The sequence below is a fragment of the Cryphonectria parasitica genome (assembly GCF_011745365.1).
Source record: "Cryphonectria parasitica EP155 unplaced genomic scaffold M406scaffold_4, whole genome shotgun sequence".
Lineage (NCBI taxonomy): Eukaryota > Fungi > Ascomycota > Sordariomycetes > Diaporthales > Cryphonectriaceae > Cryphonectria > Cryphonectria parasitica.
The window spans coordinates 653888-680732 of record NW_024468912.1 but is presented as its reverse complement, the minus strand read 5'-3'; the positions used below and the strand labels follow the sequence as shown (position 1 = coordinate 680732).

The window sequence follows — 26845 nt, the reverse complement described above, 5'->3', positions numbered from 1 at the left end:
CATGCTGGCTAATGATCAGTTTTTGGGAACCTCAACTATTATGTCTCTCGTTCCATGCTCCTTGACGTGCTCCTCCTCAAGTCTCTCCCTGTATCTCTCTGACTTGTTCAAACTCAAAAGTATGGCAACGGGTGCAGGTCCAAGCCCTCAACAGAAAGCTTGAACGAGTCGTTTCTGCGACAAAGTGTAAATGTCAGCTCTCATGTCAAATCGCAGACCAGACGCGAATCCATATCAACATCATGTCAGTGCACACTGCATGGACTCACCTCGAGTAGCTCCCACCAGCATCCAGATCCAGCCGGCCACGGATACAGTCCTTGAAATCCACATCGGCCCAGATGATGCCCTCGTCGTCTTCCCACTGCGGCCCAGCAAGGACATCGCCAAATGGGCCCGTGATGCACGACCCGCCGCGGGAAATGAAAGCCTCCTCGCCCGTCTTCTTTTTGTTGTTGATATTCTTCTTGATTTCACCCCTCGTCGTCGTCGTCGTCGTCGTCGTCTTCTCAGCTGTCCCATTCACCCCCTCGTCCCCCTTGGTGCACAGGACAATCTCATTGCCATTCTCATCAATGACAGACCGTCTCCTCGTCCGCCGGCCCTGCTCCTGCCCGTACGGCGTGACGTCCTCCCCATCATCATCATCACCATCTCCTCCCTCCTCCTCCTCGCGGCGCTTACACATGTTGGAGCTCACGACAAAACAGCGGCCCTCGATGCCGATGGTGCGGACGAGGCCCAGCCAGGCATCTCGCCCGTCGGCCGTCGGGGCCAGCCACAGGTTCACGTTCTGGGCGTACAGGGTCTGGCGGAGGAGGGGCATGTAGTTTTCCCAGCAGATGGCGGCGGCCATGTTGATGCGGATGCCGCGGATGATGGTGGAGACGGCCTGGAGGGTGCGAGGAGAGCCTTGGGCCCAGATGAGGCGTTCTGTGCCGGTCTGTTGGATGGCCATTTTGGTTAGCATGTCTTGGGAAAATGATAACATGACAAGAAAGGAGGAGGAGGAGGATGATGATGTGATGAGAATGAAAACTGAAAAGAAAAACATACCGGCATGACCTTTCTCCTCTTCCCAATCATGCCCCTCTTGGGACAAACATACACAGCAGAGCAGTACAAACTCCCCCCCGCCCTCTCAATGCACCCCACGACAAGAAACACCCCCGTCTCGGCCGCAATCCCCTCCAGCTCCTCCCTCGTCCCGTCCCCCCCCCTCCTCCTCCTGCTCTTCCCCCCCTCGCCATCGCCACCATCCACCACTACCTCATCCACAGGCAGCGCCCGCCGCACCCAGGCCTCGCCCCCACCGGCGCCTCCGTCCCCCACCACATCGCCCAGGTCCACCGCCGCCTCAAAGTACCGCACGAACTCGTCGCGGCCCTCGGCAGACCGCCCGCCCACGACGCAGCCGAACGCCGACCCGCGCGGGTAGCCGCCGATGTACGCCTCGGGGAGCAGGAGGATGTCGGCGCTGTGGGACGAGGCGGCGCGCTGGGCGATGTGTCGGATCTGCGCGAGCGTTTGGGCCGTCGTGGGCTGCGTCGCGGGCGAGGCCGTGGCTAGGCGGATGGAGCCTGGGGCTGGGGCTGTGGAGGATGATGGAGGCATTGTTTTTTTTCTTTCTTTCTTTTAATGTTGATGAGAGGAGAACGAGGTGTTTTAGGAATTGAATTCTAAATCATCTGGTGGTGGATGAGTTTGTGTGCAAGTTTGCAAAGGCGATGAAGCGAATGAGGTGATTATGTGATGAGAGAGGGGCGGCCAGTTGACCACCTTCCTTTCTTTCCCTCTCTTTTTTTTTTTTTTTGTGTTGAGCTGATTTATGTAATTCTTTACTCAATAATAAATTATTGACTCACAGCTTCTCTTTCTTTTTCCTTTTTTTCCAGAATAGCCTCTCTCCCTCTCTACTCTTTCTCTCCGACTCGTTTACTTATCTCTGCTCCGGTCCGGCCAAGGCTGATCGGAAGACGCGGGCAGCTTGAGTCGAGTCCACGATAGAGTTACGTAAAAAAAGACTGCGTATAAAACAGAGCCGAAAATGGGGGGAAAATTGACTGATGCCGCTTGACAAAGTTGCGTCTACCCCGCTGTGCCATCATGCGCCTTGCCTGCATAGAGCAAGTATGGGAATAATATGTACTGTTGAGATATGAGATAGGCTTCGCTTATACTATCCAGAAAAATATCGCAAATCTTTGGAGAGAGGACCACTTGTGATGGTTGAGTCACATTACCCATTTCTCACACATGAAATGACACCAACAACCTCCTTGAATGATGGCCCCTTCTCGAGAAGAGGAAAGAGTCTTGGATTGTTCCCTCTCTTCTTTCTATCAAGTAGATGTTTGTAGCAGTAAAAGTAGTAGTAGTAGTAGTAGTAGTAGTAGTAGTAGTAGTAGCAGTACTGGGTATCGATTCCGTTCCAAACCATAAAACTCGTCATCAATGGATGCCACCAGCGCCAACAGAGAGATAAAAAGAACAAGAAAGAAAGAAGGAAACAGACACGAAAAGAGAGTAAACAATGATACAGACCAACCAACTCCGCTCAGCAAACCCTTTTCTCTTTCCCCTTTCATGCGTGTGTATGCATATTGTGTGCAAACTTCTCCTTTGTATCGCAGTGTGCATGGCTCTTAGTTGCTGGCGACCACACCCACACTTGTGCTACCAGCATGCAGACAGTGCCCACCTGAAGAAAAGCCCACAAACCATCCCTATGATTCACTCGCAACAGCCAGGGGCCCTCCGCCGCCGATACTCCCGCTCAGGCTGTCCGCCCGCCCGTGTCCTGTCGTCAGCCCGCTCACGGACCGCTCGGCAATGGATCTTGCCGCCGTCAGCCCGGGGCTTGTGGGCTGTCCGTCCAGGTTTGCACTCAGCACCGACAGGGGCAGGGACTCGCGGCTGCCCCCAAACTGCGACGGCGGCAGGGCGCGCACCGAGGCGTGGTCGTAGTCCGTGTCCCAGGAGCGCCGCCTACGGCGTTGGGTCGACGACGCTAGGGTCAGGATCGAGATGTTGTCGTTGAGCAGGTTGTTGGCAATAATGGCACTGTATGTGGCCGGCCGGTACGCGCTGCGCGTGTTGCGGTCGCTGCCCGGCATGGCCGTGACCAGAGCCTGCGGCTGGCTGTATTGCACGGGCTCACCGTTCGGATCGCGCGACGACGACGACGCCTGGGCCGTGCCACTGGGGTGGCTGGCGCCCACAGCGCCAGGGCCGGCTGCAGGCACACCATTGGCCATCTGAGACTGGATCGTCGAGAGTGTGGTCGCCACGGAGCGGGCGGAGGGGGCAGGTGAGGAGAAGGTACTGTCGGGCCTGCGAGGGTCGGTTGCTGTGATCATGGTACCCGCGAGCGAGGTGCCGCCGTACGAGGGAGCGGTCGTGGGAGGACGGCCCTCGGTCCCGACATCGTCGTCGTTGTCATCTGCCGAGCCTCTGCCGCTCGTCGTCGACACCAGGGACTGCCTATCGTCGAGCTCCTCGGCCGAGTGGACCACCAGCTCAGGGTCAGGGCCGGCGTCGCGGGTGCGGGTGCTGCGGGCGCGGGCGGTGTCGCCTTCGATGGTCGAGATCCGGCTCTGTGGATAGTCTGTAGACCGCGACTGCGACAATGACTGCGACTCAAGATCCTGCTGGCGCTGCTGCTGTGCATGTCTGCTGCTGACGTGTCCAGACTGGGGATATGGGTTGTTGGGCCCTCGTGCCCGCTTCATCTTCTGGTTCAGCTTCTTGACCCATTTTGTAAACGGTTTGCGTCGATCTGCGGGCACCGTGGCCATCGTGATTCTGTGATCCAAAGGGTGCAGCCTGCAAGGATGGAGAGCAGGGCAGCGCAGGCGGCGGTAGTGACAGTCGGCAGGAGAGAGGAAGGCGGTAGTGATCGTAATCGAGGTGGACAAGGAGGTCGAGTACGAGGACGAGGAGGAGGGAAAATGAGGAAGGCTGAAGGGGTGGCTTCGTTGAGAAAAGACCCGAAGAAACAGACAGCGATGTGATGTGATATGATGTGACCGTGACGATTTGATCACGCTTTAGTCACCTTGATCAGAGAGCAGAGTTATGGAGTAGAGTGTGAGTCGGAAATTAAGGAAAGGATAGAACGAGGAGAGAGGGGGGGGGGGGCGGAGGAAAGAGAAGGTTGGAAATGGAGTCTTTAGTCTTCTTAGGATCTGAATTCGGGACGATAGGCCTCCCCACCCCCGATCCGTCCACTGCAAGCAGTGTCTTAGCCTTAACCCAGAGGCCCTAGCCTGAGGCCAGCCCAGCCCCTGTCCATGCACTGCCCTGCCCATCTCTTAAGGCCAATCACAGTACCGCAACCACAGCCAGGCCAATCAGGTCAGACCTAGCTACCCAAGACCCCCAAGGCAGGGCGAGGCAGCAAGGCAACTGCTCCCCTGGCTAGCCGCCTGCCTGGATGGCTACTGCATCCTCCTGTAGCGAGCTAGCCAGGTGCCATTTGCAGAAGGGCCAAGTACCCACCTGGACCAACGCAGCCACTGTGGGACACGTGACGTCATGCCAGGGGCTGTTTAAGCAGTGTCTGCACTGGAGAACAGCGAGAAGCCACCACCCACTGCAGTTACACCGCACTCAACGACTTGGGAGTATCCGCTGCCCCTGGCACTTGCTACGGCACCGGCTACAGCACCACGGTAGGTAGTATGCATGCCATAGCGATGTATCTACTAAACCATAGTGCTCCAGTGCTATAGTGGTGTTTATGCTCACTCATGACAACTTCAACTCGAACCTGCACCACAATTCCCCACACCAAGCCTCACACGAGACCACTTCGCTGGCAGCCTCACCCAGAAATGTCCATCTCGACATGTCCATCAAGCCGCTCCCAGGGGATGTCGTGGCGCAGATCAGGTCCTCCGTCGTCATCGCCTCGCTCAACGGTGTCGTTACCGGCCTCATCAAGAACTCGCTCGATGCCGAGGCCACTAGGATTAACGTAACCATCGATTATACGAGGGGTAACTGTTCTGTCGAGGACAACGGCACTGGCATTCCCCCATCTGAGTTCCAGGAAACAGGGGGCCTGGGTCAGATACATTGTATGTGCCGTGTGCACCATCGCTTACCCAATCTCTGCCACGCTCTATCACCATGCCGTGACTGACGATGTCATACATATAAAAAGACACTTCCAAGTTCCCACCATGCTCAAATATACATGGGAGACATGGCGTGTTCCTGGCCTCCGTGGCCTCACTGTCGCTCCTTTCCATCACTTCTCACCATGGAGATTTTCACTCTCATAACTCCATGGCCATCCACAATTCCAAGATTCTGACGAGACATATGCCGTGCCTCCCCGAGCAGAGGCTTGTTACCTTTCCCCACGGCACGAGGGTTGTTGTGAGAGATTTGTTCGGATCTATGCCCGTTCGCGTCAAACATCGTGCTATGCTGGCCGAAAAGTCGACTTTCTTCAGCAGGGATTGGGAGCGCCTCCTACTGGACGTAATAGGCCTCCTGATCGCCTGGCCCGGCGCAGTGTCCCTCTCAGTCCGTGAGGCTTCTGGCCGTCAGAGACTCAACCTTAGCACTGGCTCTAATCCCGACCAATGGGCCAGTGACAGCTGCCGGCTTCTTCACCAGGCATCTCTGTGGGATAGCCCAGATGCAGGAGATTGGGTTGCCATCGGGGCCTCTGCCCCAAAGCTGGACATCACCTGCTACGTGTGCCTCCAGCCAGTGGCAACTAAGCGCATGCAGTTCATCAGCCTCGGTATCGAACCACTGTCAAATGAGAGCCGGTGCAACATCCTATACGAAGAGGTGAACAGGGTCTTTGCCGACTCCAGTTTTGGTGCTGTCGAAGACAGTGACTCCGAGGAAGGCTCGAAAAAGAAGGGTAGAGAGAATTTCACAACCAGGGATCTCAAGGTTCAGAAAGGTGTTGATAAGTGGCCCATGTTCATCTTGAGGATGTCTCCCTCTGCGTCGGAGCGGTCTGAAGCTCTAGCCGTGGACGACTTTCTCGACGACAGACGCCCAGACTTGGCCCTGGTGACCGACCTGCTGAGAGCCATGTTCTATGAGTTTCTCAAGAAAAATCACTGCCGGCCCAGAAAAGTTATCTTGTCTACAAGGTCCACATCACGCCGTCAGAGAACTGGTAGCGCTTCACCTCGCCCTAGCAGCACTGCTACAGGTTCATCAAGAGAACAAGAGGCTGCCAGATGCCCTACTGTGACAGCACCTCTCAAGCCTGCTCGGAAGGTGCCACGCCTCGAAGCGGCAGATAGAGGGTCAGAGTCCCCATTCGGCGCATGGTCCAAGGTCAAATCTGGACAGCCTCTGTCGACCTACAAACAAGCAGCCCCTAGCCTCTCACGCACGCAGTCTGCCTCTACTACTCCATCTCAACCGAGTAGGAACACCACGCCATGCCACAACTCCACCGACCGGTCAAAACCCTCCAGCCCTGAGCCGCTGTCCCGTTCCCCACTCTACGATGTTAGCGGAAGACTCACACGACAGCCCTTTGATGACATTGACCCTCGCGAGCTGGTGCGGAAGAAAGTGAACAGAGCGCCAGAGCCAGAGTTGGGTGATGCCCTGCAGCCTGAGATAAATGACAAGCCACCCCCCGCTGTCGATCGTCCTGCAGCAGATGAGACCTTTGAATGGGTCAATCCGGTGACCAAATTGGTCACCACCATCAACTCCCGTACTGGCTTTGAGATGGCACCAAGACTCTTGACGCAGAATGAAGGACCATACAGAGACCATGCTTCCAGGACAGGCCTCGACATAACCATGGAGGCACCCGGGAGTCGAGAAACAGCACCTTGGGTCAGAGACCTCGTCAGCAGATGGAAGAATCCCGTTTTTGAGTCTGCTGAGGCGCCTATACCAAAACTGCCTGACGTAGCAGAAACGCTTCAACTTGATCTCAAGCCAGGTGGCCACCATTGTCATCAAGCCCAGGCATCTTTCCATGTTGGCACACCACACGAAACAGCTGCCATGGGCCTTCTGGGACGTCTATCGAAGGACACCTTGAGAAAGGCGCAGCTCATCGCCCAGGTCGACAAGAAGTTCATCCTTGCAAAGGTATCACTCACGCATATCCAGAGGGACAAGACTTCGAGCTTAGATCCGCCTGACATATCCTCAGTTCTGGTGCTCATCGACCAACACGCCGCAGATGAACGCTGCCGTGTAGAAGCGCTCATGCAGAACTACTTTACGCCCGCCATAGGCGATGACAACGAAGAGTACTGGAGAGCCGTGACCGAAGCCCTGCCCAAGCCTGTGCAGTTTGAGCTTCCTCGCCATGATAAAGACCTTCTTAACCGGTTCCAGGATCACTTTGCGTATTGGGGCATCCACTACGATATTGAGAGTCCTATACCCAGCAGCCGTACGAGCACCGGCCAGAAGAAGATGAAGACTACCACTAGCAAATTCAAAATCAATGTGCGAAGCCTACCCCCTGCCATCCTAGAGAGATGCAGGACGGAGCCCAGGCTACTGGCTGAGCTGATTAGGAAGGAAGCCTGGAAGTTGAATGACGAGGATGGATCTGTCCCACAGCTAAGGCCGAGGCCAGTCTCGGGGAAAGACCATGATGGCGAGGCGCCGGTCTGGGTATCGCTTTTTCACGGGTGTCCTCAGGGCCTCGTGGAGCTGATCAATTCCCGGTCTTGTAGGAGTAAGTCAGCCGCCCATCCATGTCTCTCCACTCCTCAGCCCTAAGCACACCAGAGACTGACGATTGCCATTCACTTCACCCAGGCGCCATCATGTTCAACGACCCTCTCACCTCAGACCAGTGCTCTGAGCTGCTGGACAGCCTAGTCCGGTGTGCCTTTCCTTTCCAGTGCGCGCATGGACGACCGTCGATGGTACCGCTCGTAGATCTGGGCGTTAGTGGTGGCCTGGCGAGCCTGGGCAGTGTGGATAGCGAGAAGATGCAAGAAGATAGTGATGGGGAGAATTTCAGACGGACTTTGCGGGCATGGCAGGAGAAGAGACGTTGATTGTTTGCTTGGCATACATAGCACAGGAGTTCTTGGGCAGGCTGGGTCTTTGTTTAGGATTGGTATATTGGCTTTCCACCTACTATAGTACCTCATTTGCGCGTATGTCATTTGAAAAAGGGCTCAGCGAGCTGACGAGGCTATGTCTTTTCTCCACCAACCAGTCATAAATCTTGTGATTTCAACTTTTGATCAAGCAGTGACCATCACGTGCGAAATCTCCTAAGCGGCTCGCATCAACTGTGGCCAGCCTTCTCAGTATGCACCCACCTGGACCAGGGCAACTTTACCTCTCCGATGGCCTTTGCTTTTTGATGCAACGGCGTTTGGTCACGGGCCGCCTGCTGTATGTCGCGGTCATAGCGGTACTCCTCAAACTTCCACCAGATCGCCCAGCCTACCAGGGTGACGATGGTCAGGGGCACCGTCACGGCCCAGTAGATCCAGAAATCTGGAGAGATTGAAGAGCTGCTGCTGCCGCTGCCGTCATTGGCCTTCCAGTTGAACATGCCCATGCTGAAGAGAGTCTGCATGAGTGGTGAGTAGACGATACAAGAAGCGGGAATATAGCGAGTGAGATGGGGGACTGGTCAGAAGGATGAATGAGGGATTGCCTACCGCGACAAATGTACCTGGCAGGTAAGCAGCAGTAATCAGGGCTATGATCTTCATGCTCGTGCTGTCCTTTCCTGCGGAAACGGCCAGACGAGCGCTAGTCTGGCCGTCATCCTGGGCGATAGATGTGTATAACTAGTATTGTATGAGAGACCTGTACTGAACCACTTCCCTCCACCACCACCCTAGACAGTTTGGAGAGCACTCACAATATTAAGCTGCAGGTGCATTCGTGCTTCAGAGGTCTCTGTGACTTCCAGGCAGGTCTCACTGAAAGCCTTCAGGTACTCCAGAGGCTCCTGAAACAGGGCCCCGTTCACCCCGTGGCAGTTTTGCAACTTTTTGCTCTTCTCCAGTAGCGTGAGTAGGAAGTTAACACACCCAATGTCCCACTGCGGCGAACGTTTGGTGAAGATAATCCATGTGGAGACATCGTTGAGCGCTGTCATTAAGCTCTTTGCTCGTTCCCTGTGCATCTGGCCGTCGACAAAGAGTTTCGACCCAACCGTGCGGCGGTCAAGGTAGAGCTTCTGCGACCGCCCGGCTTTCGTAACCCCGATGCAGGCCTCGATTTCAACTACTTGGCTGCTAAGGAAGCCCATGACGTAAGACCGCACGCGCTGGACGTGTGTCGCCAGGGCCAAACAGGGCAGCAGGAAAGGATGGCAAAGCAGATGCTGGGAAGCCTGAAGCTGGTTGACGAAGGCGTCAAGCGCGGGAGGCCTGTTGGCTGGCGTATCAAAGATGTTGATGTCGAACGCGAAGCCGAGACTGAGGGCAGTTGTTATGCCAGTCTCGAAGTCGTGGCTGACAGCGAGCCCGCCGATGGAGCAGTCCCATTTCTCAGGGGTCCGGAACGTCAAGTCTGTGATGGTGAGAAGAATTTAGCCCAGGCACGTGAATAAGCCCTCGACAGAATGAACGCACGCAGCCTCGTGCAGCTGTCAGGCGTGCTGCCTTCGGGATACCTGCTGCACGAGTATAGCCCCGACGGCTGCTGAAACGTCGTGAACGTGTATGGTGGGAGTCGAAGTGCCTCCAATACCTTGGCAGAGGTTAATTCTGATGGGACGGCTCGTGCAAACCTCCCCATGGGCTGTACAAAAAGCAGCCTGATGCCGCCTTCAACGCGCTTGTTCTTTTCGGCAGCATGTTGTTTGCTGATGTCAGAGAAGTTACCTCTCCTCCATGCCCAGTCTTCGACTTCTGATGCCTTCATAGGATGGACTGTAGTTGTATAGGTAGCATTACCCGAGTCCTGATGCGCACGCCCTCAAGTCAGCTTGGTATTACCTAAAACAGATAAAGCGGCGAAGGAAGGCTGTACTGGACGCACGTCAACATATTTCCAGGTTTCGAGGTGAGCGAAATGGCCGGTCTGGCCTCCTTGCAGGCTCCGCAGAAGTGGCGCCTCGAAAATGGCTTCAAGCATCGTTGGCGATAGTGCTGGCTCCGTTGGTGCAGGAATCGCAGGCCGCCGCATTCGAAACTTATATGGATATTGAGAGAGGAAAAAAGTGAGACCAAGGATGGCCGTCAGCTGCAGGTGGTTGTCCAAGGGTAAGACGCTTCTGCAGCTAGCCACCCTGTGCGTTAACGCATTGCCATCCAGTCGTCATATTGCATGTTGCTGCTCCAAACATCGATGAGGCACCTGCCATGGGTCTAAGGCTTGGATGTACCCAAACCTGACGGGCTCGTCACACATGGTAGAGTCATCGGATGATATTGCATTTGAGGAGAACTAGTAAATTTGTCCATAGAGCCCATGAGAAATGCCATACAGGCCCAGCGACACACTTGCGGATAAGAAGGAGAGAAAGAGAAGGAAAGAAAGAAAGAAATGAAAGGCGAGATACTTCTATTCAGCTTCCAAATAAGTTTAACACGAATGGTGTTGGCGACAACATGTTCGGGAGCTACCGAGTCGCTGGCTCGAGTGTTCCTTCTTTATAGTAGATAGATTTGGGCTTCTCTCCTTGCTTCTTTCCACCTGTAGTACAGCTTCCCAGTAGAGCCCAAGCCCATAATATTGTTAAAGTAGTTGCAGCAGAAGGGAAGTCTGTACATTGCAGAGCAAGCGTACACAGTTCAGGGTTAGGGCTCTACTGTATCACAGATAAGCCCCACCGCTTTGAGGGCCCCTGTTCAGCCACTGCGGCGCGAGCTTGTACGTAGTCAAGTCAACAGTGCGTTGCCGTCCCACTGCGCTTCGTCATTGCAACGTCTCGATTTGAATGTGCACCCCCCCCATTGACACCCTCTATCCCTCGGATAATGTGACTTGAAAGTCTAGGGCTGTCTCGCTAACTGACTGAGAAGGCTTGTTGACAATGGCTCTTTCTGTATGTATGCTCCTCCCTTCTACAGGACCTGCTGCCACTTCATGGCGCATTCTAACCAGCCTGCCGGATCCTCACAGTGGAAATCCTTCGATTTCTTCGACGTCAGCCAGGTCAAACTGCCCGACGATGCCGAGACACGCTCCTTCTTCGAGGGCAACGAGATTGCCAGCGTCTGTTCCGGCTCCGACAGCCTCTTCCTCGGCAGCACTGACGGATATGTGCGCATCGTGGGCCCGAGCTGGAAGATCATGCGTAGCTTCCAGGCGCACGAGGACGTCCGGATATCACACATGCGCCAGGTCGAAGGAACGAGCCTGCTGGTCACTGTCGCCGAGGACCTGAGCAGCGAGCCTGTGCTCAAGGTCTGGGCCCTGGACAAGCCGGTCAAGAAGACAGGAATCCCGACCTGCCTCAGTACCGTGACCATCCACAACGCGAGGAAGCAATTCCCCATCTCCGCCTTCGCGGCCTCAGAGGACCTGTCACAGATCGCTGTTGGCTTCGCCAATGGCGCTGTCACTGTCATCAGGGGCGACCTGATCAACGACCGTGGCGCGAAGCAGAGGATCGTCTACGAGTCAGAGGAACCCATCACTGGTGTGGAGCTGCGGGTGGACGAGAAACTCACGACCCTCTTTGTCTCGACCGTGTCTAGGATACTCAAGTTGACTATACTGGGCAAGGGCCAAGGCCAGCCGCCAAAAACAGTCGAGGACCAAGGCTGTGGTGTTGGGTGCATGACGGTCGACGGGTCCACAGGAGATATTGTTGTTGCCAGGGATGATGCCATCTACTACTACACACTGGAGGGTCGGGGCCCGCCGCGCGCATACGAGGCCCCCAAGGAGCTGGTTTCTGTGTATAACAACTATGTTTCCATCGTCTCGCCGCCGGCGTCGGCACGGTCGCAGGATCCTGACATGATACGGCGGCGTTTCGGAGGCAGTGCTGCAGATGCCATCTTTAATGCATCGTCATTCCTGTTGCTCGAGCCCGACCTCAAGGTGGTGGCGCACACCGAGACCCTCATCTCCAAGGTCGTGGCCGTCTTTGAGCTGTGGAGTGATTTATACACCTTGACGCAGGATGGCAAGATACACAGGTACCACGAGAAGACGCTTCAGCAGAGACTGGACATGCTGTACCAGAGGAACCTCTACCCGTTCGCGATCTCACTTGCACAGACAGCCGGCCTGGATGCACAACAGCAGAACGCCATCTTCCGGAGGTACGGCGACCACCTGTATCAGAAAGGAGAATACGACCAGGCTATGGTCCAATACATCAAAGCAATCGACAACACAGAACCATCACAAGTAATACGAAAGTTTCTTGACACGCAGAGAATACACAATCTCATCGACTACCTTGAACAGTTGCACGAGCATGAAAAGGCCACGTCGGATCATACGACCTTGCTGTTGAACTGCTATGCCAAGCTGAAGGATATCGACAAGCTGGAGAAGTTCATCAAGCAGCCTGGAGATCTCAAGTTCGATCTGGACACGGCTATCTCGATGTGCAGGCAGGGAGGCTACTTCGAGCAGGCAGCATACCTCGCCAAGAAGCATGGTGAGAACGACCTGGTGGTCGACATCCTCATCGAGGACCTGAGGAGTTACGACGAGGCGCTCAACTTCATATGGCGTCTTGATCCCCAGGAGGTGAGACATCCACGCCCTCCCTCCCCCCCCCCCCCCCAAACTTGACGTGTCCATGGAGACTACATGACTGACTGCGATCGGCCAGGCCTACCCATGTCTCATGAAATATGCCAGAGTTCTCATTGAGAACTGTCCCAAGGATGCGGCCCAAATGTTCATCGACTATTACACCGGCAACTATCGGCCCAGGATACGCCGCATCGCTACCAACGATTCAGTCACTCCCTCTTCGGTCGGTGGGGGCTTTGCCGCCGGCGCAGCAAGCGCTGTCCAGAATCTCTCCAATCTTCTCCCCCTTCCCTACATGAACAACTCGGCCGTTGCTTCACCTCCCACGCAAGGGAACCTGCCGGCAACTGTCAGCGAAGGTTCAGTCCTCATTGACACCGATGACGCGCCTCCACCCAAATACACGCCTCCACCGCCACGGACGGCGTTTTCATCGTTTATAGATCATCCTGACGAGTTCATCGTCTTCCTCGAAGCGTGTCTGCAAGAGGACAGCATCTCGGATGCCGACAAGACCGACCTTTACACAACCCTGTTTGAAATGTACCTGCACAAATTCACAGACACGAAAAGCGAAACTGGCCGGGAGGAGTGGGAGCAGAAGGCCAAGAAGCTCATCGAGGGCCGAGGGGCGCCGATAGAAAACTCCAATGTCCTCCTACTCTCCCACCTGTCTGATTACCATGACGGGACCACCCTTGTCAAAGAGCAGGCCGGTCTGCTGTCTGATATCTTCCGCTCCTACACCTCGGCCAAAGATACCCGTGGGGCCATGAAGGCATTGCGCAAGTATGGTGCTCGAGAGCCATCGCTGTATCCGGCTGCTCTAGCATATCTTACATCGGACACGCGTGTGCTGGACGAGGCAGGTCTTGACGAGCTGGCCTCTGTTCTCGACAAGATTGACAAAGATGGCCTGATGGCACCGCTGCAGGTGGTCCAGCTGCTCTCCAAGAACACGGTCGCGACCATGGGGATGATCAAGCCGTATCTGCACAAAACGGTGGAGAACGAACGAAAAGAGATCGCCTCGAAACGGAACCGTGTCGCCGGGTTCCGGTCAGAAACCGAACAGCGGCGAGCCGAGATCGCAAGTCTGGGCTCAAACCCCACTGTATTTCAGGGTACACGGTGTCTGGTTTGCACACAGATGCTGGACCTGCCGGCTGTGCACTTCCTGTGCAAGCACAGCTTTCATCAGCGGTGCCTGCGAGGCGGAGACGGTGTGGACGGCGAGTGTCCGCTCTGCGCGCAGAACAACCAGACTATCAGGGCCATCAAGAGGGGTCAAGAGGAGAATGCGGATCGTCACGAATTGTTCAAGGATGAGCTGGAGAGGAGCGACGATCGGTTTGCGACGGTCGCCGAGTGGTATGGTAGAGGTGTCATGGGCGTCCCGCAGAATATGGAATGATGAGTATTTCGCAAGCCTCAAGGAGTTGCCTCCGCTTGTGCCGATTGGGTATTATGAATTGTGTTCTTTTATCTGTCTAATGAAGATATTGGCGAGACAAGGACCACGTGCCTTGACCGAACTTCTTTGCAGGATTGCTCCCGTCTATTTCTGAATGCTGATGCCGAAGAGATGATTAAACCAACTGCCAACAGACTCGGACGTGGCTTTGGCCCCCAGCTGCAAGACCTGCCGCCAGTCGGCGATGGTGTCGAGGTTCTGGCCCTCGAGTAATTTCCCGTCGAACCCCGAGATTTCGGCGTGCTGAACCTGACCATGTCTCGCCGTGATGGTTGCGCGAAACTTTGTGTGACATGTGAGCAGGTCGTGTGGGCGAGACATAGAGAGAGGACAAAGGGTCAGCTTCAAAAGCTTATTTTTACTCACATCGCTCGGCACGCTTGGTGGGAAGGGTGGGCGCTCTCGAGGGTCTTCCTCGGAAGGATGGGTTGAGAAGGTGAAGAGGGGTGTCTGGTTGTAGATCCACTCTCGAGACTGTTCGACATGACCGCCATCATCATCATAATCACACGTCAGTAATCAGTCAAGTCGACACAGTCAAAGACATCATGCACAGCCAGAAAATGAAAGGAGAGAGACTGGGTAACCATCTCACCGTAAGTTCCTCATAACCCTTCCGGATCTTCTCATCCGCAAAATCAGGCACATCCTTTCCCTCGCCCATCACAGTTTGCAGGTCCGGCGGTCCATACATGGCCCTGAACTCCCCCATCACAGCCTCCACAAACTCCTCACTCCCAATCCCGACATTGCGGATCCGACTGCGCACGCTCTCCACCCCTCTGGCCTTCATGTACCCTTCGGCCGGCGATCTCAGCAGCCTGCCGATGTCGCGCAGGTTCGGCGACGACAGGAGGCATGTCCCGTGGTGCAGGGATCTCAGCCGGGTGAGCTTGTACGCCGACCCAGAGATCTTGAAGGTCTCTGCCGCACCGCCATCGTCGCCACCGTCTATGACGATGTCGTGCCGCGCGTTGACCTTGGCCGTGGGCACGCCCAGCCGGTGCAGGGCGCGGACTACCATCTCGGCGTGTTTGTCGCGGTCGAACTGGGCTGGTGGGCAGATGACGCTGTAGTTGACGTTTCCACGGTCGTGGAATACCGCGCCGCCGCCGGAACGGCGTCTCACCAGTGCCACATTCGTCGTCGTCGCCCCACTACCAGCCACATCTTCACGATGACCCTCATCGCCTCTCCCTCCTCCTGCGCCTCCTCCTGCTTTTATCAGGTCCGTGGCACCACCAACAGCAGCCCGATAGGAGCGCAGTAGGCCCAAATTGAGCTCCAGCCAGGGGTTCTGATTCCGACCAATCACCACACACGGGTCATTGGCGTAGAGAAATAGCACCGTGGAATCAGGGTGCGAGGTCTGGAGGAGGAAGTGCTCAGCTGAGAGGTTGAGGTAAGGATCGTGGGTGCGCGAGGTGTAGACTTGCACCTTCGAAGAGGCGTGGGCTGTTTGGGCATGCCATGGTGCTGCCGTTGCTGCTGGCGCCGTCGTTGTTTCTGGGAGGGAGGACGATGATGACGAGTAGTTACTGAAGGGTTGGCGCCATTGAGAGCGTGTTGGGGGTTTGCTAGAGGGTCTTGTTTGCCATTTTATGCGGCGCAAGGTGGCCATGAGACCCGGTGGTGTGGGTTTGTGAATAAAAGAGAAGGTGGGTTGAGAGAAGTGACCTAGATATGTTGAATGGTGATGATGCGGTTTTGGAGTTTTCCGCTGATGATGGTTGCAGACCCAGGGTAGGCACAAATACCAGCACTTGTGATTTCATGCAGACCTGGTCAGAGGGGAGATTAGGGAACACCACTACCACCAGGCCTTCGGTTTCAGAGCACCCAACTCAATGTATTTGTTTTGGAAAAGGAAAATCACACAAAAGTGAATTACACTCAACTTCATGAAGAGCTTATGTTGCCAGACTATAACAGCAGAATGTGTTCTTGAGGCACCTTCCATGAACGAGTGCTGATAGCCGGTGCCTCGTGAGGCAGTTGAGGTCGACGCAGGGCTTTATAATGGCATGAATTGATGCGAATTTAGTGGACTTTTATACAATTATGCAACTTTTCATCGCTTGAGATGGATAACGAGTTGTAATGTAGAAACGAGGAAAAGATTTGTCTTTGTTGTCATACTATGGTGGGCAAACATTTCTATAGAGTCATCTAACATGCCACAAGAATTCTACAATTACACTATCATCAACCAGGGTCGTGATTCAAGCTGGTTGCTGGGTTTGTGCTCATAATGAGAAATATTTCTGGGCTTATAGCCGGCACTGGCCGTATGTCCTGGCCTAATGTCCTGGCCTACTACCAAAGGTAAGAGTTGGTAAGACTCTGAGGGGTCCGCCCTTGAGAACAAGTCTTGGCACGAGTTCAAAATCAGGGATCTCATGCCAGTATCGTGGGACAACAGAATTTTCGATAATCTTGTCCTCGATGCCGAAGAGAAAAAGCTTCTTCTGGCCCTAGTCTCGCGGCGTGGACTCTTGGAAGACTCATTGACGATGTTGTCCAAGACAAAGGTGCTTCAAGCCATTTCTTCCCCGTCATGCGATTGTTCCAATCAGAGCTACTATCAACACTCAACCTTGTTGATAGGGAAAGGATTGATCTTGCTCCTGTGTGGCTCTCCTGAGGTTGGCAAAACGTTGACAGCCAAAGCAGGTAATTCGGACAATCAATAGCACTGCACATTCCATAACCCAGTTTCAAAAACTGACCTGGTTCTTCCAGTGGCCGAACAGCTCCAGCGCCCTCTGTACCGAGTCAGAATGGGAGAGTTGGGCGTGAACGCAGAAAGGGTCGAGAGCTCGCTGAAGGAAGCCCTCCGTCGCTGCTCATACTGGAACTCAGTGTTGCTGATTGACGAAGCTGACATTTTCCTGAAACAACGAACAAATGACAATCTTGCTCGGAATGAGCTGGTATAGAGTGAGTGCTCAACCGTTAGATGTATTTCCCAATATTGATCACTTACTGAACATGGAATTCAGTTTTCTTGGTGCTTCTAGAGTACTAATCAAGGAGTCCTCATCCTAATGACGAATCAGACTGATCATCTGGATATTGCATTCGGGTCATGCATTGATATAGTCTTATCGTATCAAAATCTAACCTCGAATGCGCGGAGGGATATCTGGTCAAGCTTCATCAAGACGCTGCCGCCGGACGAAATAAGGATTACTAGCAAGAAGTTGACAATGCTTTCTCAGTGGGTTTTTTATGGAAGGCATATCAATAGTGCCATCAAAACGGCTCGCATTTTGGCTGCGAAGGACAAGGAACCCTTAAGCATGCATCATCTGAACATAGTCCTCCACATCAGGAGAAAAGGGACTGGATTTCTTCGATCAAATAGAGATCGGCAAATTGGCGTAGAGCGCATCCCTATGGTTGCTGATGGAAAGATATGGCGGTTCCTTTCGTGGGTCTTACCGATGCGCATATTCGCTGTGGTATATCTTCTCCTTGCGCATCTTCAAGAGCTTAACAAAGGATAGCAGGATCATGGGCTGATAGACCATGTCAATCGAGTTTGATATGCCTCTACAATGAAGAAAGTAAGCCACCAACTCATAGCCCGTGTCAATAAACGCCAATGCATGGTTTATGATGCTGTCAAAGGTAGGCTCATGCTTGGATCCCTAGCTCATGGCCACGGGTCCTTAGCAGCTTTTCCTTTGCCTTTCTTGGCCTTGTTCTTGGATGACTTGGCGAGATCAGAGTCCCAAGAGGCCCAAGAGCCGAAGTATGGCTGCAGACCAGGCCCCTGTCCACCTACGAGTCTTCCGGGCTCGGGACACTCCTCAGGCTCGGGACACTCCTCAGGCTCGGGACACTCCTCAGGCTCGGGACACTCCTCAGGCTCGGGACACTCCTCAGGCTCGGGACACTCCTCAGGCTCGGGACACTCCTCAGGCTCCTCAGCAACTGGACCTCTTCAGGATCTTCCAGAACGGATGAAGCATTGCCAGCAGCGACATTTTCAATGTTGCTAGCCGAACATGCTATCTCGGAGCAATCATCAAAGTCCTCTGAATCACTGCCGACTTCACCATCTGCTTGGAGCTGTTAGTTGCCGCATTCATGGTTACCATGCTATTTCACGTACCAAGTGAATTAATTCATGCCGCTGACGAAGCCCTTGCATATTTCAGCTCCCTTGCTTAGAATACCGACTTGTCGCATAAGCTGCTCTCTCTGAGACTGGGCTTCCTCCGATTCGCCAGCAATGGAACTGACCAGATCAGGTGCCATCTTGTAAACCCCAGTTGGGGACCACACGTCACCCAGAACAGACACAAGACAGACCTCAATAACCTCGACAGCAACATCGTCGACAAATCGCTTCATAGCAACCTGAGAACCGAGACCGGATTAACTCAATGTAACAAGGCCCAGGGGATGGAATATACATACCTTGTAATATGCCTCCATATAATCCAGAAGCTTCCAAAGCTGCAAATCTGTTCATGTCCGGCTCGGTAGTGCCCTCCACTAGAGCATCAACCAAGTCCGAAAGATTTGCATCGATTCTCAGATGGCGAGTTTTCAGATCAGAGACGCGGAAGAAGCCCTTTACAATTGAGGCACATTCGGCACTCTTCCGAGCGGCTCGAATCTTCTGAGCAGTCTCAGTGAAGTAGTGATTGTAGGTGATGGGATGGATGGTCTGATGGGACTTCAGAATCTGAGCAGTCTTGGCTTTGAGAGCTGTCAAGATCCTGTCCATTGCGGGGTCGAAAATGTTCTGGACGAGCGCAGTTGACGTGCTGGGATCGGTGATGTGCGCGATGACAAGTTTGAGGAATGTCTTACACGCCTTCCAAACCCGATGAACGTGACTGACGACAATAGCCTCCCACGGACCAGCTTGATCGCGAAACAAGTCTGCCATGATCATGGGATCAAACAGTCCAGGCAGTTCCCGACCCCTAGACCTGCGCATTCTTGCTTCTATCCGATCTACAAACTCATTTCGCGTGACGGAGATGCCCTTGGGCGAAGAGGCACTTCCCGACTCGAAGCTGTCAATTATTTGATGGCGATGACCGCGTGTAGAGAGTTCCTTGGCAAATCTTAGGTTGAGATTTTGTACAACCGCGCGGATTCGCTGCTGGTAGCCGCGTTCGGATTCAACATCCTCAAAGAATAGATCAGTGCAGTTGGCGTCAACTGCGCTCTTGACCAGCCGCTGGAAGGCCTCGCTGACTCCGAGCAGGTAGAGCTGCTGTTCTGCCAAGGTAACTCGAGGCTGACCAAGCTTTCTCAGTTTCTCCCAACACGCAGCGCGCTTCGACTCGATCTCTTGTACCAGGCTGGGAAGCTCTGAGGTGATGTGCGCAAGGAGAACCTTACTGAGGCGGTAGCGTAGCTGGTCAATACCGAGAATTGCGCTGGGGAGATTCTGCCAGATCCCCTGGGCGAAGAATGTGGTCTCTGAGGCATCACGCTGGGTGAGCGACGCCTTGCCGGCCTCGCAGTCCATGTTCTTCAGCACATGCCAGCCAAGGCGAAACTCGACCTCTTGGTTCTGAGCCAGAGATGTGTAGATGGCCTCACTTGGTGACCCAGGAATCAGAGTGTCGGGCTTTGTAATGACTCCCATCGTTCGACTGCCAGCAGGGTTGGCCGAACGGGCCAGCTTAAGGACGATCTGGTTCGCGAAGTCGTTTTTAGCCGAGACCACAGCAAGAATTATGCTTCGAGGCTGTTTCATATACGAGTCGACGACGTCTTGAATCAAGTCGACATCGGAAGCTGTCTGATGTTTTGTCTGCGAGTGGATGAGGCCAGGGAGGTCCACGATGGTAAGGTGAGGACGATCGGGACCTGAGATCTCAACGCGAAGGAGGTCTTTGGAGAAGGCCTTGCCGTGTGTCGATAGGCCCATGGCGTCTTTGGCGTCCTCGATCAGCGATCCGAACCCATCGGTATCCTTGAGATCCCTGTGGAAGCCAGCAAGACCTTCCTTCTCTGGGCTGCTTCGAGAGTGATGAGGAACGATGGAGGCGCTGACGTCAACTTGGGGTGCCCGGCGCAGGACAAGCTCTGTGGGAAAGCGTGTGCAAAGATTGCTCTTGACGGGAAAGGATACCCCGGAGATCGCTTCGAGCACTGAGCTCTTGCCCGATGACTGGTCACCACACACGATGATCTGGGGAAGCGAGACGAAGTGGTTGATTCCTTGAGAGCGAGGCTGTCGATTGAGTTCATCAAATCGAGCCGGCCCTCAGAGCAGAGGCCATTCAAGGCCTCGGGTTGAAGATCTGTAAGCAGCATGTCGTACGTGAATGCCCCGTGGTGACAAAATAAGATTTACAAAGTCTGTGTAGTTCACAGGAGAAAATTGGACCTTGAGGATTCCAAAAGTGTAAATGCAGTGTAAATTTATGAAGCGTTTTCTCGAGTCGCAACATGTAAGCTAATATACAATCGCAGCACGCTGTTACTAACCTCAGGATACTCTTGAACTATGCGAGGAGACAAAAAAGGAGTGCGTAGAACAAAAGGGAGGAATTGGAACTAAATACGCGATGCGACATCACTACGAGATTGTCTCAAGGGCCTCAAAGCTTGATGCTTTTTGACACCACGTCGTGCCAACGCTTGTCTCAAAACTCGGTCAATCACAGAGAAGCCTACACACCTTCTACTGAAGCGAATTGGCCGGTCAGAGCTATACAACGTCATGACTCACTTTTGTAATGAGACAGTCATAATTTTCCGGAAGGTTTACCCGTCGATTGAGGTTCCAAAAGCATGAGATTTGAGAGAACGGTATGCCTGGAAGAGTCGGCAAAGGAAAGTCACTTTTTCTTCACAGGAACAGGATTTGGTTCGTTATAAGTTGCAAATGCAATCGAAGGTTCGTGCATAAACAACAATGTAACAATATTGAAAAAAGCTGTGTTCTATAGAGAGATACTTGAACTAGACGTTCAAATACTGATCACAATTATGTAGATAAGGCTTACAAGTGTGTGTTGTTACTCAAGCATACGTGTACAAAGGGCAATGCCTCAAATTAACAAGCGTTCTGTTTCCAAGCGTGTACTCTCTGTTTGGGGTCTATCTCTATACAAGCAGGATACTTGACTCCTGAACTCCATCAAATGCTAGACCCTCCCCATACATGACACCTTTTACATAAGCATCCCCAATCAGGCGGTATCTCTGGTCCGTCTGGTCGCCCGTCAAACCCTCCGCAGCCGGCCTGAGCACAAAAGGCACAGCACCACCACGCAGAACGAATACCTTGTCTCCTGGTGCACAGGTAGACGACACCAAGCCAAAGAGGCCCCTTTCAGTGGTACAGAAGCGTCGGTGATGGCCAATCGGAGTGATGGCATCGTTGACAAAGTCTTTCAGGGACAGTGTCTCGTCCTTTGCGTGAAACCCACCGCGTAGCCTGTCAATGAGTTCATCTGGCATCGTAATTTCGAAGTTATGGGAGATAAAATGCACGAATCCCAGTCTTGTAGAATGGTAGGAGTTGTCGGTCCAAAACCCACGGCGGGCCTGGCAGCAAGTCTCGAGGAAATCCATAAGTCCACCGCCAGTCCCCCTGGGTGCGTTTTCCCGGGCGAACTCGAGCCCAGTGCGTACCCAGAGCATAAGCAGGTCAACAGACCCTTCTGGAAAAAATTCGGCTGGGACGGTGATGTCGTACGTTTGTTGTAGCCAAGTCAAGATTTCTCCAACTTGGGCCGCCGGGGTACAGCGTTGGATTGTGTCGACAATAGATCCACAAACTCGTAGCACAGGCCTTTCTAGATTGTGTGGATCTCCCACAACCTCGATCGTAGTGCCTGAAGTATCTTCCCCACCGGCGGTGAAGTCTTGCCCTTGTATGGGCACGTACTGATGCGGAATAGTCGTGGATGATTCAGTCGCAGGCGCCCAATTCTGTGAATCTGTGTCAACAACTGTCTCTGGATACTGAATGATCCCATAGGTTTTGGTGTCCTACCGGAACCCAACTTGGTAATGCCCCGCTATGCATAGTGTTAGAGGCTTGACTTAGCAGCTTCGCGCCATGTCCAAGCTCTATGAACCGCTGTGCCAGGCGAATGAACACACTCTCAAGCGGAGATGTGTAATCTACCAGGCGGTAGAATTCATCAGCGTCGCTCGCCAGACCAAGAAGCCCAAAGACCATATCGCGGGCTTCTGTAGCGGAAAACGTGCGGTAGGTTGATAGCAGGTCAATGAGGAGACTGCGCTGGCTAGAGTTTCTCATCCTCCGCCGCTCGGCCAGCATCTTCTCAGCAGCTATATAGCCAGAGCTGATGTCACGACCAGCTTTGGGGTCGAAACATGGCTTTGGCAGCGCAACAGGATCTGTTGATGGAGACAAGACGACACTTGTTATGGGAGGTGCCAGCCCTTCTGGCGATAAATATGCGCTGTTGATATTCCGGCTGTATCTATTCATGAACTCGATGCAGGTCGCAATTGCTCGGGGGTCTACGATAGTCGTGCCAAGGTTCCATTTGAGATCCTTTGCGAGCAACACCTCCTGCTGAACCCAGATCCTCTGAAAAAACGGCGAGGAGAACAGTTCTCTCCAGGCCTGCCAGAGTGGGCTGGTCTCAGGGGGTAGGTTGTAGTCCTCCAGCGCGCATTCCGAGAAGAGCAAGGATGGTTCGTCTTTAGGTTCAGCATGCGCTGTTGGGCTTTTCTCGTCCTCGTCCACAGTGTTTGCGTTGTTTCTGTCACGTTGGCGGCTTCGTACGTCGGCTTCCAGAGCTCGCGCAGCCGTCAGAATGGCGACGGCCAAATCGCGGAGCTGGTCGGCCTTTTCAAATGTCGGTAACACTTGTGCCCAGACCGAGTCGGCCTGGCGATAAATACGGCCCATCAGTGGTATTTGCGTCTTCTTCTCCGATAAACTGGCCTGGTCGATGCAGATTGCATCCACCCAGATTTTGATGCCGAATTGCGGATGACGCATGGCTTGGAGGGCAGCCAACAGATTCCGGGTAACGAGGAAATCCTCGCCCTCGAGACAAAGAGTCTCTAGCTCGGCTGTAGAACCCCAGACGTAGGATAATGCTTGATATGTCTGGAAAGGATGCAGATTTGGACTGGGTAGGCCGTCATCAAGGATGTCGTACGGCATGTAATAGACCTGGCCGGTGTCTTCATTCCATTTTACACCCGTCGCCTCGACCGACTTTGGTTGATCTGGAAACTCGGCGGGGTCGGCATCGAGATCGCATGGCAAGAAGTGGCAGTCTATGCGTTCGTCTACCGTCCCGGGGTTGAGGCGAAGCACTCGAATCGAGGTCGCACTGGGAAGTGATCTGTACGTAAAGGTTGGATTGAATGACATGTCGCGTGATGTGCCACCAAATTCTGCAGGTCAAGACGCTGATAGGACGCGGTAGAACAAGAGTTGATAATTCAAATGACATGGAAAATCTCCAAGTCAAGCTTGAAGAGTGCCGTCTGAATGCTCAACGAGAAATAAGTGATATCCAGGGCAATATTCTGGGACTGTAAACGGATCGGCTGAAGAGGAAATGTATGCTGCCTAGCCGCATTGACTGCTCAAGAATCACATTGTGGCGGAGCTACAATCGCTGCCTGTGAGCGGGAATCCGATAGCGTATTGGCTGCTGCTTAAGATGCTACCTAAACTAAAATATGCATAAAGCTTGGCAAGCTTTAGGCGCATCAACCGTTATACAGCCAATTGGTCAGCTCGCATCGGTTGACGACGATCAGAAGCAATCAGAGGCTGGCACAACGGTGGGTTGCGTATGGTCTGTCGGAGTTCGTCCAGCACCGAATTTTGAATTAAAGGGACTGAAGAAAACTAAAGGAGGTAGTGGATCTGATTCTCTATTCGCTTCTAAACTTCTATCTGTATTATCTGAATTCAACTGAATTGCTTCAAGAATCACATTCCTCAAGACAAGCTTACTTGGCCACCCGCGAGCAAGACCTCGAGACTGGAATAAGGCGTCGCTTAGGATGTAATATCGTGCTACGTAGATTAGTGTTATTGGTGATAATCTACTTGGTTGCTATCTTTGAAGGAAAAAGAAAAAAAAAAAAGGAAAAAAAGAAAAAGAACATCTTCCTCCCGACACTGGCTGTACCTTCTTATTTTTCTCCACGCTATCAAGGCTCAAATGAACTAGCCGTCCAAATCCTATTCATGCATAGGCCAGTCACTTGAGAGCGTCCCAAATCAAACCCCATGGCAATGTTGATAGAGAGACTAATTCAGAGCTGAGGTTGGGTCCCACATGCACTTTACCAAGCCAAGATTAAATGCATCCAGAAGGATGAAGAAGCGTGTGTGGGCGTCAGCCCAACATAATACCATGCAGCACCTGAAGCAGATAAGCGTGGGGGGACGAAGGAGTTGTTAGTAAGCATAAGCAGATGGCACAAAGACCCGCCCCCAGATCCGTTATAAGCCCCCTGTGCAACCTCAAACATAGGTGGAGGCAGTCATCTGTCCAGATGAAGAACTACCATCTGGGCCACATTATGATGTTAATACCGATTCTGTTGCTGCTCGCGAGCGTGGTTCATGGAGATCATGGGTCAACCTTCGAACCAGAGGATTTCAGTGTGATCAGCGCTCTGGTCGATGTTGGATTCGATGTCTCAGGTATCCCAGAGATAAATCTGTCAAACGACGCAGGAGATTCGGCATCTCTGATAGCGCGCTGCACGCCTGCTGTAGGAACATTCTACTGCTGTTTCAAACGAGCAGTGATTGTCTCCCCTGTTCAACGAGATCATAGCTGATCATTCATCCACACTAGTGTGCCACATTACAACAGCGATATAGTGAGGATGCATTGCATATGGCGAGTGAGACACCCTACACAAACTTCACTGGAAGCTACTGGGCCTCAAACCAGGGCGAAGTGAGGCCTCACTGCATCTTCAAACCCTCAAGTCGGGAGGCCGTGCAGACTCTGGTGCTGCTCTCACGGCATACGGGATGTCCCTTCGCCGTCAAGAGTGGCGGCCATGCTGCGTTTCCTGGGGCATCCAGCATCGAGGGCGGCATCACTGTGTCCCTGGAGAGGCTTGACCAAGTGTTGCTGTCCGAGGACAAGAAGCTGGCCACAATAGGTGCGGGAAAGATCGCCTACCAGCTTTATCAAGAGCTCGGCGAGCACGAGCTCACCGTGCTCGCTGGACGCGGGGCGACCATTGGCATAGGTGGATTCACCCTCGGGGGCGGAATCTCCTTCTTCTCCAGCCGGCATGGGCTCGCCTGTGACAATGTAGTAAGCTTCGAGGTAAGACAGAGCGGGTGATATTGATGTAGTCCTGAGCGTGCGCACGTGTGCGCCGCGCCGCTCCCCCTTAACCTGAGAGACCCTGTGCTGACATCCTCTCTTTCCCTCACAAGGTTGTCACTGCCAGAGGCGAAATCGTCACTGCGAGCCCAACCCAGCACCCAGATCTCTTCTGGGCCCTGCGCGGCGGCGGGAACAACTTTGGCATTGTCACGAGCTTCGAGGTGGAGACCATCCTGCTGCCCAGGAACGAATTGTGGCAGAAGCACAAGATCTACACGCACTGGTGGTCTTCTGCAAACCTCATCGACGCCTTTGCGCACGCCGTGAGCGAGGCGGACAGGGACCCTGACGCGGGGCTCTGGGTGGCCTGGGTGAAGTACAAGGGTGTGAGGATCGCGTCCACGCAGCTGTGGCACGGCGCGGCCAACGGGCAGGACTCGGTGGTGTTTGAGAAGTTCAACAAGCTGCGGCCTGTCTACGAGGAAGGGGGCAACATCTCGCTACCCGCCATGACCAAGAATATCGAAAGCCAGAACCGGTATGGGCTGCGCGAGTGCTTCTACGAGATCACCACCAGGGCCGATCCTCGCATCCTCAAGCCGGCTCTGGCGTATTTCTGGGAGGCGGTCGACGCGCTGGCCAAGGTGCAGGGCGCGCTTCCTGCTCTCGTCTGGCAGGGCTTCACGCAGCCCCAGCTGCGGGCCATGAAGAAGAACGGAGGAAACCCGCTGGGCCTGACTGTGGAGGATGGACCTTACTACAACATCGAGGTTGCCATCTACTGGGACAAGGCCGAAGACGACGAGCTCGTCCACTCGACGGTATCTGCCGTCCTGACCAAGATCAACGTGGAGGCAACTGCCCTTGGGTGCCAGGCGGACTATGTCTACATGAACTACGCCAGCCGGTACCAAGACGTCATCAGCAGTTATGGTGCAGAGAACAAGGCCAGGCTGAAGAGCATCGCCCAAGAGTACGACCCGACTGGTGTCTTTCAGACCCTACAGCCCGGTTATTTCAAGCTGGACCACGCACCGCTGCCGGACCCCAAGTTCTTCTCCTACCCGTAAGCCTGAAATCCCTGATTTGGCCCAGCTTTGCATGTGCTCATACTGATTTTCTCTTGTTTTCCAATTACAGATCTGCCAGTATCGAGGAGTTCGTTACCGAGATTCCTTTGGTGCAGGCTGACAAAGACGAGCTGTGAATTGTCCGCAATTGGGTTGGCTCATACGAACCGGCTTCAGTGCATTTTATGAGGTCCTCGTATCTCAGAATAAAGTGGTAAGACATGACGCGGATTGGCCTTGACGAGTACAAAATACATCCACAATCGAGAGACTGAACAAGGGGAACAGGAGAGAGGGATTTATTGGTGAAAAGAAATCAAAAAATCTTGGAGCAAAGTTTTGGAAACTGGGAGTGCAGATGTCAA

General features: G+C 53.7%; 10 protein-coding genes across 10 annotated transcripts; 4 read left to right on the top strand and 6 right to left on the bottom strand.

Moving 5' to 3' along the window:
- Positions 1–113: 113 nt before the first annotated feature.
- M406DRAFT_338876 (carbon-nitrogen hydrolase) lies at positions 114–2247 on the bottom strand (the record flags this gene model as incomplete). The annotated part of the gene is made up of 4 exons (XM_040921401.1): positions 114–174; positions 270–943; positions 1057–1586; positions 2244–2247. 4 exons carry the CDS (start codon positions 2245–2247, stop codon positions 114–116), a joined length of 1269 nt encoding a protein of 422 aa, XP_040776379.1.
- Positions 2248–2285: 38 nt separating this feature from the next.
- Positions 2286–3797, bottom strand: M406DRAFT_350981 (uncharacterized protein; the record flags this gene model as incomplete). Its single annotated transcript, XM_040922592.1, has 1 exon — positions 2286–3797. One exon carries the CDS (start codon positions 3795–3797, stop codon positions 2727–2729), a length of 1071 nt encoding a protein of 356 aa, XP_040776378.1. The 3' UTR covers positions 2286–2726.
- Positions 3798–4849: 1052 nt separating this feature from the next.
- M406DRAFT_236222 (uncharacterized protein) lies at positions 4850–7931 on the top strand (the record flags this gene model as incomplete). Its single annotated transcript, XM_040916034.1, has 4 exons — positions 4850–5081; positions 5168–6472; positions 6644–7690; positions 7774–7931. Coding segments are annotated over 4 exons (2742 nt in total), but the record flags the coding sequence as incomplete, so codon positions are not given.
- A 323-nt stretch (positions 7932–8254) lies between these two features.
- M406DRAFT_67859 (uncharacterized protein) lies at positions 8255–10065 on the bottom strand (the record flags this gene model as incomplete). Its single annotated transcript, XM_040925104.1, has 5 exons — positions 8255–8545; positions 8637–8747; positions 8843–9498; positions 9561–9860; positions 9927–10065. 5 exons carry the CDS (start codon positions 10063–10065, stop codon positions 8255–8257), a joined length of 1497 nt encoding a protein of 498 aa, XP_040776376.1.
- A 750-nt stretch (positions 10066–10815) lies between these two features.
- Positions 10816–14163, top strand: M406DRAFT_289608 (vacuolar protein sorting-associated protein 11). Its single transcript, XM_040918862.1, has 3 exons — positions 10816–10978; positions 11056–12642; positions 12728–14163. The coding sequence occupies exons 1-3, from the start codon at positions 10967–10969 to the stop codon at positions 14063–14065; spliced, it is 2937 nt and encodes a 978-aa protein (XP_040776375.1). The 5' UTR covers positions 10816–10966; the 3' UTR covers positions 14066–14163.
- A 355-nt stretch (positions 14164–14518) lies between these two features.
- On the bottom strand, positions 14519–15581 carry M406DRAFT_220646 (uncharacterized protein; the record flags this gene model as incomplete). Its single annotated transcript, XM_040915571.1, has 3 exons — positions 14519–14599; positions 14721–15295; positions 15368–15581. Coding segments are annotated over 3 exons (870 nt in total), but the record flags the coding sequence as incomplete, so codon positions are not given.
- Positions 15582–16731: 1150 nt separating this feature from the next.
- M406DRAFT_233648 (uncharacterized protein) lies at positions 16732–17463 on the top strand (the record flags this gene model as incomplete). Its single annotated transcript, XM_040915945.1, has 3 exons — positions 16732–16798; positions 16868–17058; positions 17146–17463. Coding segments are annotated over 3 exons (576 nt in total), but the record flags the coding sequence as incomplete, so codon positions are not given.
- A 790-nt stretch (positions 17464–18253) lies between these two features.
- On the bottom strand, positions 18254–21617 carry M406DRAFT_345845 (uncharacterized protein; the record flags this gene model as incomplete). The annotated part of the gene is made up of 3 exons (XM_040922123.1): positions 21538–21617; positions 18633–20320; positions 18254–18493 (listed from the first exon to the last, which is right to left on the bottom strand). The coding sequence occupies exons 1-3, from the start codon at positions 21566–21568 to the stop codon at positions 18254–18256; spliced, it is 1959 nt and encodes a 652-aa protein (XP_040776372.1). The 5' UTR covers positions 21569–21617.
- Positions 21618–22586: 969 nt separating this feature from the next.
- Positions 22587–23258, bottom strand: M406DRAFT_256976 (uncharacterized protein; the record flags this gene model as incomplete). Its single annotated transcript, XM_040917140.1, has 1 exon — positions 22587–23258. A coding segment is annotated over one exon (672 nt), but the record flags the coding sequence as incomplete, so codon positions are not given.
- Positions 23259–24640: 1382 nt separating this feature from the next.
- On the top strand, positions 24641–26480 carry M406DRAFT_289601 (FAD binding domain-containing protein; the record flags this gene model as incomplete). The annotated part of the gene is made up of 3 exons (XM_040918861.1): positions 24641–24835; positions 24922–25407; positions 25521–26480. 3 exons carry the CDS (start codon positions 24641–24643, stop codon positions 26478–26480), a joined length of 1641 nt encoding a protein of 546 aa, XP_040776370.1.
- Between the last annotated feature and the right edge of the window lie 365 nt (positions 26481–26845).

Excerpts from the sequence above, each read along its gene's own strand:
- M406DRAFT_289608 (XM_040918862.1), top strand. Across the intron at positions 12,643-12,727 it reads GGCGTCTTGATCCCCAGGAG|GCCTACCCATGTCTCATGAA; the intron begins GTGAGACATCCA and ends GCGATCGGCCAG.